Source organism: Heterocephalus glaber, unplaced genomic scaffold (genome assembly GCF_053883595.1).
Source record: "Heterocephalus glaber isolate CG9 unplaced genomic scaffold, H.glaber_assembly_v1.0 deba00001442, whole genome shotgun sequence".
NCBI classification, from domain to species: domain Eukaryota; kingdom Metazoa; phylum Chordata; class Mammalia; order Rodentia; family Bathyergidae; genus Heterocephalus; species Heterocephalus glaber.
The window spans coordinates 57,110,664-57,122,850 of NW_028258296.1; the positions used below are offsets into that span (position 1 = coordinate 57,110,664).

Consider the following 12,187-nt stretch of genomic DNA (forward strand, 5'->3'; position numbering starts at 1 on the left):
TGGGTTTCACTGGGGCCGATGGTCTCCTTCACATACTCTTGTTCTCACTCCCACCTTAGGTCTCATAGCTGAGAACTTCCAGGTCCACCTGGCCCTGCTGTCTTTCCCACGTCCCGCAAAGTTCACCGGCTCAGGGAGAGACAAACCAGATGCTACAGATTCCCCGATGACCCAGAAATAACTGCCACAGACTGTCAAGAGGCCCTCAGGTTCTCCTAAGAGGAGCCTGTGCCTCAGGAAGTACGACCACCCCACCAACCGGGCAGTCTCTGGTCTCCATGGTGACAATTATGGACGCCAGTTTCAGTCAGGAGTGGAGTCTTCCATAGCCCATGTTAAACATCTGCTGTGCACTATCACCATGTTTCCCCAGCATGGTCAGCCCGGGGCTTTGCCAACTAGCACTCCAGAGAGGCTTGGATGGGGTGGCAGACCAGTGGTCCCAGACCACTGGGCCAACGGTGACATTACGTGTCTTTTGCGGGACCTCATAGGGTACAGTCGTAACCCTAATAAAAATGGCGTGGGCATTCTTGAGGAAAGCAGACACTGCCATGCCTGCCCCACAAGTCAATAATGGGGATTTTGACGCCTGCTCCCACCCTGCACCTCACTGTAAACTAGGAGAAGTGCTGAACGCTGTCAGCCTTGGTTTTCCCATCCTCAGCAAGTAGAGGGCAAAATCCAACTTCCACATTTCTAAGCATGTGGGATAAAAGTTGTTTTCATGAGGGGAAGAGAAGAATCAAGTTAGGAGAGCGTTCATGTCATTTCTCAGACAGAAACCAAATGATCGTTCATCACTTTGGTGATTATGAAGCCGTGGGACTTACTGTATTTCTCTAGCAGTTTGGCCAGGATGGAGGCAGGAGAGTCCAGTGAGTGAGAATTTTCTTTGAGGTCTTCAAGTCCCTGTTTGCTGTCTTCCTGCGGACAGCGGGACTCCTGGCTGCCCTCCAGGCTGCTCATCTCCACCCTCGGATCACACAAAGGGCTGCCGGGGGCCTCCAGGGAGGCATCCTCGGCAAAAGAGGTGGCACTCGGGGCTGTGGGGAAAACCGAACACAGGAGGAGTTACCATTAAATGGTATCAAATAGGTTTATGGGGACTGGAGGATGACAGTACCTGAAGGTATCAACTTACTGTTGAGAAAAAGTTGTTCAACACCCAACAATTCAAAGTTCTTTTTTTTTCCTTTTTTTTTAATGTACTAAGATTTAATCATCTATAAAATCTGTAATTTAATCTGACAGTAAAACACAAGAAGCAATATTGGAGTTGGTTTAGTATATTATATATTTTAGCTTTGAAACCCATAGAAATCAGTTATCCCGGTTTTTTCCTATAAACGACCCATTTTTCCAAAGCATTATGCCCAATTTTAACTAGAATATGACAGATGATATTTCATAATTTTTAAAATATAAAATGAAGTCAATGACTCAAAAAAGTTATCTGCTGCAGTGGGTGGAGAAATTCCATAATTGATATCATTACAGATATAAAGTATCATGGTTCAACTTTTTAGTGCTTATAGCTAGGAATCAGGATAAAAAGGTCAATATGAAATTATTTAATTATAGTAGCAGTATCTAACACTTGAAATGCATCCATGCTCTTTAGTATAATTGTATTAGAGTCAAGTATGTTTATTTTCACATCTGTTATAACTGCTATTGCAAAGGAGAAATGCTATTGTCTTACTTTCCAAGAGAAATACACAGAGCAACTTTTTTCTCCAGGGAACTGGTGCAAACCAATATAATATCTAAATTCTTCACATACTATATAAAACAGGAGAAGCCTCTTCAGATTTATTTTTTGAAGTCTGGAATGCTGGCAGTTTCCCATTAGGCAACAGTTCTTCATTCCTATAATCTGGCTCAGAGCTGCTGCTGACTTCAGATCTAGAGCAGCAATGATTTCTTTTTAGGCTTCTTCTTTTCCACTGGTGTTTTTCTATTTATTTGTCTGACCAGGTCATAAAATACCTCATTAACGCTGATTTTTGACTTTGCAGAAGATTCTAAAAAGGCACAGTTACACCACTGTCTTGCTAAATTCTGGCCCTGTTCTTTGCCAGCTACTCGCTCATCTTCCAGGTCACATTTATTGCCCACCCAAATCATTGGAGCATCTTCTGTGTCCTTACCCCGTGAAATCTTTCCCTCAAATCCTGTAAATCATGAAATGTAGACTGAGCTGTAACGGAATATACTAGCGCAAACCCTTGGCCATTCTTCGTATACAAATCCCTCATCGCTGTAAATTGTTCTGTCCCTGCTATATCCAGGATTTCTATCATACACTGTTGGGAATCTATTTCAACTTGCTTTCTGTAGGACTCTTCTATCGTTGGGTCGTATTTGCCAACAAAAATTCTTTGAACAAACTGGACCGTCAGAGCAGACTTCCCCACGCCTCCTGGAAGGCGGCAGCCGGGGAGCGGCAGAGGCGGGACCTCCAGAGCGCGCGCGCACGCAGCTCGCGGGCCCGTCCCCAGCCCCGCCCCTCTCCCGAGAGTTCCTGAGGATAAAAGCGGAAAAGCGCAGAGCGCCGAGCTCAGAGCTGAAGGCTTTGCCCTTAGCCCAGACACTGGCCAGGGGGAGGGAGAAGGGCACAGGGTCCCCGGTAAAGGTCTGCAGTTGCACCCATGGAATGAGGGGGTGACATGGTGGAAGGGCATCTCGACATCACTTCCCCTTGCCTGAGCTGGGTGGCCAGGTAGGCTGCCTGCTGTCTTTGGGAGGCCGCCACTGAGGGGGTGGCTCCCACTCCGCCACTCTTTTCAAAGTTGGTTACCCTTGGGTCGGTACCGCCAACCTCTTCCCAAAGCCACGTGCACGTTTATCATTCTTCATTCTTTTTTTGTTTTTTCCACCAAAACGGCTTTATTTTAAAAGCTGACACATACGTGACACTTCACTTTTGTTATTTTGTTTGCTTTCTCAAATATTACTTAAGTGTGCATTAAAAATATGTTTACATTTAAGAAATGTGAGACATGAAAGTCCTCTCTGTAAACATAATCATTTTTCCGTATATTTTCCTACTTTGTTTCATACATAAATTAATCTACAAAATCATAAATAAAACCATCAACTCTTAAAGCCCCCAAATATACACAAAATTTGGAGTTTGAGAGAAGTGTTTTCTTTGATTTTATAAATAACAGTATTTGCCATGTTTATCAGTTAAACGCTTATCACAAGTCCTGTCTTTTAACTCATTCTGCCAAAAGACTTTTCAGTTTAATTGGTAAAGATGCCATATATATGAAAAGTTGAACTAGCCAAAAGCCAACATTTATTTTTCAAATGTCAGAGAAGCTGGCTATTTCAATATTGCTCAGTCTTATTGAAATCATTCAGGCATCTGAACAAAAAGAAATGCTACTGAAAAGTAAATTCTTGTACCATTATTTAAATGGCATCTAACAAAGCTTAAAATTTAAGAAACAGTAAAATCTGATGAAATCCTTTTTAACTTTGCAAAGAAAATTTTTCACTGAGATTCTGTTACAGGAACAGAACCAATTCTATCCTAAATTTTCTAAAATTTATTCTAGAATTAACTTTGATGAGTTAAAACTTCAAGGGTAAAAATGAGTAAGATGTGATATAAACACATCTGATAGTTCTCTGTAAGTCACTTTCCATTGATTTATAAACCTATGGTTTTATAATTCTTTTTAAAAGGAAAATTTTGTCTATACTGCTGCATGCAGCCATTTTACTGTACATTCTTGACGATAATGCAACCTTCCAATCCTCTTGCAGAGCTTGACATACCAAGATTTCTCCAGAAAGTCAGCTTGTCGTATTTTCAGCAGCCTTTAGTGCTTCAGTAGCCTTTCAAGCTCCTTAGTGACCGACGATAAAGCTTCTGGGTTAATACCTTGTTCACAACGTCGTACACAAATAGACAGAGTTTCCATATCTAAACCAGTAGTCAAAATTTTTGAACTCTCAAGCGAAACGTCCATGGCCTCCCTCACCACGTTGAGGTTCGCCGCCGCCGCCACTCCGGCCAAACTGCCGCTCCCCATGGTGCACCCAGAGGGAGGCAGGAGCCGGGCCTGACCTCTTCATTCTTATATGTGTATAAAATCGTCAAAGTAGAAGTCATTTCCCATATATTTCCTCCGGGCTGGCCAGATGTCACCTCCCCATTTCCTTAGCATGAATGCAGATCTTGTTTTGTTTCGTTTTGTTTTGTTTGAGACAGGCTCTCACTGTGTAGTTTAAACTGGCCTTGTACTCACTGTGTAGGCCAGGCTGGCTTCAAACTCACGGCAATCCTCCTGTTTCAGCCTCCCGGGTGCAGGGATCACAGGCGTGGGCCACCCCACCCACCATCATGAATGCAGATGTTAAAGCATTTCCTCAAGTGAAAATTGTAAAACTATGCAAATGTAAAACTGCCATGATATTTTTGGGATATTTGCCATTACTCTGAAATCCATTAAAATGTATAGAGATGAATATTTATGTGCCATGGTAGAAGAAACGGACTACCACGTGAGTGGCCCCATACTTCCTTTGTTTGTTTGTTTGTTTGTTTTATTTGGTACCGTGGATCAATCTCGGGACCTTGCGTTTGTGAGGCAGGCAACGGAACCATGGAGCTAAATCCCTGGCCCTTATACTTTGTTTTCAAAGAAACTATCTGTTTTGGTTTCCTCACTCTTCAGAAGAATATCTTCGATCTTGTATATTGCCATCATGGCCTTTTCTGGGCAGACACAGGACACAGTTACAAAGCCTTTTCTTCCCAGGATACCATATCCTTTCCTAGATTCCCACCAGATATTTCCCACTGTGTCCTTCCTAATGCCACAAGATTGGTGAACAATCCCAATACTGCATGTCACATCAGAGCTCTCACATAGAACCAGTTCCCTTCTCTAAGACAAGGACAAACAGCCGTGACCTAAGCCCCTCTGTACTGGTCAGCCCACAGGGCACAGCCAGGGCAGCTTCTGCGGAGTTCTCCACGAGTGCCCGCCATGTGGAAGTTTTTCAGTGTAGACCAACACTCCCACCCTCGGGTTCCTCTGCATCAGAGTCCTCCAACCTCCCATAAAAGGACTTTAGCCTTTTTGAGGGGAATTAGGGAATTTCCTCCATGTCACTCACCATAGCTAGGATGCAAGACATTTGTCGCCATTTGGGGATGAAGAGATGGACACCTCTCTTCTGAAATCCCATCCACCACTTCCTCACGTCTGGCAAAGCCAAGTCTGAACCAGGACAGCGCCTGAGAAACACGAATGTGCTCCCAAGAGCTTTACTCCTTTCAGCTAACTGCCTCCTGTCCCTTCACACTGGCTCCTCCCTCCTGTGCCCTGCTCTGTCATCCTACCAGGAAGTCATGATCTTGCTGTGGCCCAAACGTCTAGGGGCAAGAGAAGGCTGGGAAAATGCAACTTTGAAGCAGCTGTGAGCCAGCTGTGAGCCAGGACCTCAGTGAAACTCATGGAAGCCAGGACCATTACCCCTCACCTGACAGAGGGTCATGTAGGAGCCGCTCGGCTGGCTCGTCCCCGCCAGCCCACTGTTCCGCATAGTCGTGCTCCTGGAGTTTTTCAGTGTGCTCCTGGGTCAGGAGGTTCCCTTGATGGTCGCTGATGGGACAGAAGAAGGGATTAGAATGGAAATGGCCTAGGGATAGTGGTGAGCACTTTGAGGCAGATTTCTGTGAGACTTTGCCCACAAGGCCTTCCAAGTTTGACACAGCTCATTTCCTGATGGACAGTGGCCTCTTCTTTTCCTATTCTATTTGGCATGGAATGGCCCAGGGAACACATGCTCCTGAGCTATTTAAAGACACCAACATCACCTTTCTGTTCCTGTTAGGACAGGGTATGAAGGTTTCTTGGGGATGGGGAGTTTGTTTACTTGCTAGGAAACCCCTCCATCAAGTGAAGGCAAAGCACGCCGAGAACACAAACATCTCAGGCAAACTCTTGGTGAACCACAAGGGAATGAATCATTGCAGAAAAGCCGGGAGGTTTCTGATCCCGGGTCCTTCCCATTGAGCAGGATGGACTCCAACAGGACACCTACCCGGCAGGCCCTGCAGTGTGGGTGGGTGAATGAAGCCAGTGTCACCAGCAGTGGTTCTATGTCCATTGACTATGTCCATTGTCCGGTACCCTCTCCATAGTGTGCATGATGCCCCCTCCCCTGATCAGCGTTACCTGGGGGCCGGTGATCCCACTGAGTCTTCCTCCCTCAATTCGTGCTTGGGCTCATCTACAAACAAAGTGAAAACAGCCAGTTGAGACTCTAGGCAGCTCTACTCACCTGCTGATAGAAACACAGTGGCCTACCAGGTGCAGCGACAGACCTTGTGTCTGTCTGTGTGGGTTCAGGAAGGTCTCACATTTGTCTTAAGGCCAATGGCCTGCCTTGGATTCAGATCCAAACCCGGAGCCTAGGTGGCCTTGATCTGAGGGTTTCCTTAATGGCAAATACTGAATTTAAATGGGCAAAGAAAAAAGGTCATGTGCCACCCAGATGAACACCTACTAGAGATATCAGCCACTCCAGGTCTCCTACAGCTGTGTGTCCCGCCTGCCACGGAGGAGGACTGCAGGGCCAGTGGCTCAGCATCTCACCATTGCTTGCTTGGGAAAGGCATTAAAGCATAGAGCAACATTTCCCTCATCCCTGTTGCTGTGTCAAGTAGCAGAACCAACCCCTATGTGCTTTATTGAATATTGCCTTCCCACACAAGACATCTAGGGATACCATTGGCCCATTTACTCTATATAGGTCATAGAGGTGGAAATTTAGAACAAAATGGTGGATCAACCACAGGAATGAAGAAAGCATGAGACCAGGAGTGGGGAAATTGCCTTCTTAGTTCTCAAAAAAGCTCCCTCCTGCCACATCTGCCTTCTCTGGTTTCACACTGGATGGAGGCTGCCTCCCTCCTCACCCCATCACATTTCATTCAGGAAAGGACACAGGTGGACTGCTAAGTCCTCCACCCTGTGACTCTGTCTCCTGTGTTCCCACTCAGGTGGCCTTGATTTTGCCATGCCTCTGAATATGACATCGACACCCAAACTCGTGTCCCCAGAGCTGTGGACCTTGAAGCAACCCAGTGAAATCATGCCTGCGGTCTTCTCACCAGCACTCGGCTTGTGAGCAATGAGCTCCGCCGGCCTGCACACCTCCACGAGCTCATCTCGGAGGCCCTGCCCCTGGTCACTCTGAGGGTCATCCAACTCGAGGGGGTTGGTGAGAAGGTCACTGGGGTGAATGGACAGTTCTCGGCCACGTTGTGACTGCTTTCTTAACAGGAACAGTCTCTGCTTCCGATCCTCAATCAGGATCCTGGCTTCCCTAAGTGGGACACGACAAAGAGATAAACATGAGAGGTGCAAAATACATGAAATGGGCGTTGACAGAGACTTCGAGGATATCGCCGAGAAGCCCTTGAAGCAGAACTGAGGCACCTTTTTGGTGACCCGCTTGGGGGAAATGAAGTCGAGAAAGACAAAACAAAGGTTTCCTTAGGGTCAGAAAATGCTCCTGTAGGATCTCACAACTTTCCCCTCATCTTCTCTCCCGTAGTCAGCCAGGTGTCTGTCTCCCTGAATCTCCTTCCCAAAGATGCCCTCTCAGATCCTCGGGGGACCACGGATGTTCCTGTGTCAACACAGACACTGTTGCTCCGTGCTGGGACACCATGCCACAACCTTAGATGGGCCCAGAGAGAGGCGGGGTTAAATGCAGGAAGAAAGAACCAGAGCTGCACAGGCTCAGGAGCAGAAGATTCTTCTGCTCCAAAGGCTGACAGGCGTCACGAGACAGGAGGTGGTCTGAGGAAGAGTCAGCGAGGTGGTGACTGCACAGCACCAAAGGTGGGAACTACACCAATTCTCACACTGTTGTTTCATTTCTCAATGTTTTCTTATGTGAGTTTGTGCTCAGTTGTTTTTTCAAAGTGCAAAGGAGGACTATCACGATGTTCTTTCATCATCTACCATGACTGTGTTCCCTGTCCTGTAAAATATTGTGAAACGTGTGCCTGCCCTGGCTTTCTGCCCCTCTGCTGGCTGGAGACTGCTCTTGCTTCTCCCGGCTGAGCTTCCCACTTCCCACCCACCTGCCCGGCATGGAAACCCCTTACCTGATCTTCGCAGATAGTGGCACCTTCTCCTCCTGCTTCTCCGCCTCACACGGCTGCTTCTCCCTCGGGAGAGACTCAGGGACGTTGAGGTTTAGAAACTCTGAGAAAAGACACAACCAGCAGCCTCAGCGGACAGCCTGACATCATCCTGGAGACACTGCCTGAAGAGGAGGAGCAGCGTCCCTCCCGAGGACGCGCCCAGCCTCCCTTCCAGGCTCTGTGTGGGGCGCTATGTTTCTGTTGCCCAACTGCTCAGCTACACAACATTGCTGGTCCCCAGTCTAGAGGTGAGGACAGTGAAGCTCAAAGGCAAGTTAACTGGTGAACGATTCAACAGACAACAAGCAGAGGCAGAAGCCAGTGCTCTGAATCCAGGGCCACTGTCATTGTCACGCCCTGAGCCTCTTCATTCAAACGCTTAGCTGGGCATGAAGCAGAGACGTCTGATGCGCTTGGATCAGAGCTGACAGTTCCCTTGGGTTAGGATTTCGGCAAAGGACAGGTTTTCCAAAGATAGGAAAATCTTATCTGAAAACACATGTAAGACCTAATGCATAAGAAAACAGCCACCTGAAAATAAATCCCCACAACAACTAAGTTTGTGGTAGGGCACAAGGAACAACGAGGAACTGTGCCCGTTTACTCTGTGTCAGGATCTGTTTCGAGGCTTTACCAGAATTCACTCACACGTTCGCCACAACTCAAAGAAGTGGGTTCAGACTGCTTGAGACCGTGCGAAAGGCAGAGGCACGCGAGGGGCCGGGAAGACAAGAAACCTACCCCAGGGCCCCGCCGCCGAGCCCAGCACCCACGCCCCGCACACTGTGGCCACGCAGGACCTCAGGGGAAGTCTTTCCTCTGAATCTCCTTCCAAAGTTTTTCCTGCACTTATAGCCTAAGTCTGAAGGAAGATGGGAATGAAACACAGCTTGTCCTTTCCCACCACAAATCTCTCCACATCCCTGACATGGTTCAGTTGTTACTTTCCTCTCAGAGTCCTTGGCAATTGAAAAAACGCTGCCAGTGCATTGGTCAGGTAAAAATTGCAGGTCCGTGAGGGAACTCTGGGCTCACAGGTGCGCAGACCCCTTCTGTTCTTTCCGACCTGTTCAGTCACCTCAGCCCCTCTCACCACACCTGCAGCAGGCTGACTGGTGGGGGGGAGGCCGGCCCTGTGCAGGGGCCTGGGTTTCACTGGGGCCGATGGTCTCCTTCACATACTCTTGTTCTCACTCCCACCTTAGGTCTCATAGCTGAGAACTTCCAGGTCCACCTGGCCCTGCTGTCTTTCCCACGTCCCGCAAAGTTCACCGGCTCAGGGAGAGACAAACCAGATGCTACAGATTCCCCGATGACCCAGAAATAACTGCCACAGACTGTCAAGAGGCCCTCAGGTTCTCCTAAGAGGAGCCTGTGCCTCAGGAAGTACGACCACCCCACCAACCGGGCAGTCTCTGGTCTCCATGGTGACAATTATGGACGCCAGTTTCAGTCAGGAGTGGAGTCTTCCATAGCCCATGTTAAACATCTGCTGTGCACTATCACCATGTTTCCCCAGCATGGTCAGCCCGGGGCTTTGCCAACTAGCACTCCAGAGAGGCTTGGATGGGGTGGCAGACCAGTGGTCCCAGACCACTGGGCCAACGGTGACATTACGTGTCTTTTGCGGGACCTCATAGGGTACAGTCGTAACCCTAATAAAAATGGCGTGGGCATTCTTGAGGAAAGCAGACACTGCCATGCCTGCCCCACAAGTCAATAATGGGGATTTTGACGCCTACTCCCACCCTGCATCTCACTGTAAACTAGGAGAAGTGCTGAACGCTGTCAGCCTTGGTTTTCCCATCCTCAGCAAGTAGAGGGCAAAATCCAACTTCCACATTTCTAAGCATGTGGGATAAAAGTTGTTTTCATGAGGGGAAGAGGAGAATCAAGTTAGGAGAGCGTTCATGTCATTTCTCAGACAGAAACCAAATGATCGTTCATCACTTTGGTGATTATGAAGCCGTGGGACTTACTGTATTTCTCTAGCAGTTTGGCCAGGATGGAGGCAGGAGAGTCCAGTGAGTGAGAATTTTCTTTGAGGTCTTCAAGTCCCTGTTTGCTGTCTTCCTGCGGACAGCGGGACTCCTGGCTGCCCTCCAGGCTGCTCATCTCCACCCTCGGATCACACAAAGGGCTGCCGGGGGCCTCCAGGGAGGCATCCTCGGCAAAAGAGGTGGCACTCGGGGCTGTGGGGAAAACCGAACACAGGAGGAGTTACCATTAAATGGTATCAAATAGGTTTATGGGGACTGGAGGATGACAGTACCTGAAGGTATCAACTTACTGTTGAGAAAAAGTTGTTCAACACCCAACAATTCAAAGTTCTTTTTTTTTCCTTTTTTTTTAATGTACTAAGATTTAATCATCTATAAAATCTGTAATTTAATCTGACAGTAAAACACAAGAAGCAATATTGGAGTTGGTTTAGTATATTATATATTTTAGCTTTGAAACCCATAGAAATCAGTTATCCCGGTTTTTTCCTATAAACGACCCATTTTTCCAAAGCATTATGCCCAATTTTAACTAGAATATGACAGATGATATTTCATAATTTTTAAAATATAAAATGAAGTCAATGACTCAAAAAAGTTATCTGCTGCAGTGGGTGGAGAAATTCCATAATTGATATCATTACAGATATAAAGTATCATGGTTCAACTTTTTAGTGCTTATAGCTAGGAATCAGGATAAAAAGGTCAATATGAAATTATTTAATTATAGTAGCAGTATCTAACACTTGAAATGCATCCATGCTCTTTAGTATAATTGTATTAGAGTCAAGTATGTTTATTTTCACATCTGTTATAACTGCTATTGCAAAGGAGAAATGCTATTGTCTTACTTTCCAAGAGAAATACACAGAGCAACTTTTTTCTCCAGGGAACTGGTGCAAACCAATATAATATCTAAATTCTTCACATACTATATAAAACAGGAGAAGCCTCTTCAGATTTATTTTTTGAAGTCTGGAATGCTGGCAGTTTCCCATTAGGCAACAGTTCTTCATTCCTATAATCTGGCTCAGAGCTGCTGCTGACTTCAGATCTAGAGCAGCAATGATTTCTTTTTAGGCTTCTTCTTTTCCACTGGTGTTTTTCTATTTATTTGTCTGACCAGGTCATAAAATACCTCATTAACGCTGATTTTTGACTTTGCAGAAGATTCTAAAAAGGCACAGTTACACCACTGTCTTGCTAAATTCTGGCCCTGTTCTTTGCCAGCTACTCGCTCATCTTCCAGGTCACATTTATTGCCCACCCAAATCATTGGAGCATCTTCTGTGTCCTTACCCCGTGAAATCTTTCCCTCAAATCCTGTAAATCATGAAATGTAGACTGAGCTGTAACGGAATATACTAGCGCAAACCCTTGGCCATTCTTCGTATACAAATCCCTCATCGCTGTAAATTGTTCTGTCCCTGCTATATCCAGGATTTCTATCATACACTGTTGGGAATCTATTTCAACTTGCTTTCTGTAGGACTCTTCTATCGTTGGGTCGTATTTGCCAACAAAAATTCTTTGAACAAACTGGACCGTCAGAGCAGACTTCCCCACGCCTCCTGGAAGGCGGCAGCCGGGGAGCGGCAGAGGCGGGACCTCCAGAGCGCGCGCGCACGCAGCTCGCGGGCCCGTCCCCAGCCCCGCCCCTCTCCCGAGAGTTCCTGAGGATAAAAGCGGAAAAGCGCAGAGCGCCGAGCTCAGAGCTGAAGGCTTTGCCCTTAGCCCAGACACTGGCCAGGGGGAGGGAGAAGGGCACAGGGTCCCCGGTAAAGGTCTGCAGTTGCACCCATGGAATGAGGGGGTGACATGGTGGAAGGGCATCTCGACATCACTTCCCCTTGCCTGAGCTGGGTGGCCAGGTAGGCTGCCTGCTGTCTTTGGGAGGCCGCCACTGAGGGGGTGGCTCCCACTCCGCCACTCTTTTCAAAGTTGGTTACCCTTGGGTCGGTACCGCCAACCTCTTCCCAAAGCCACGTGCACGTTTATCATT

The 12,187-nt window shown here is 47.1% G+C and overlaps 1 protein-coding gene and 3 pseudogenes across 2 annotated transcripts in view; all 4 read right to left on the reverse strand.

Annotated features, from left to right (window-relative positions):
• LOC147827787 (NBPF family member NBPF12-like) overlaps window positions 1–12,187 on the reverse strand; it is a 46,751-nt gene that overhangs the window by 9,869 nt on the left and 24,695 nt on the right. For both annotated transcript variants that reach the window (XM_087213391.1, XM_087213390.1), the window contains exons 9-14: window positions 10,165–10,377; window positions 8,147–8,246; window positions 7,142–7,356; window positions 6,204–6,258; window positions 5,506–5,627; window positions 834–1,046 (exon numbers count right to left, since the gene is read on the reverse strand). In XM_087213391.1, the coding sequence (XP_087069517.1) occupies window positions 834–1,046; window positions 5,506–5,627; window positions 6,204–6,258; window positions 7,142–7,356; window positions 8,147–8,246; window positions 10,165–10,377 (918 nt within the window). The remainder of the gene's footprint in view (window positions 1–833; window positions 1,047–5,505; window positions 5,628–6,203; window positions 6,259–7,141; window positions 7,357–8,146; window positions 8,247–10,164; window positions 10,378–12,187) is intronic.
• Window positions 1,066–2,687, reverse strand: LOC147827788 (ras-related protein Rap-1A pseudogene; annotated as a pseudogene).
• Window positions 3,811–5,499, reverse strand: LOC147827789 (mitotic-spindle organizing protein 1 pseudogene; annotated as a pseudogene).
• Window positions 10,397–12,018, reverse strand: LOC147827790 (ras-related protein Rap-1A pseudogene; annotated as a pseudogene).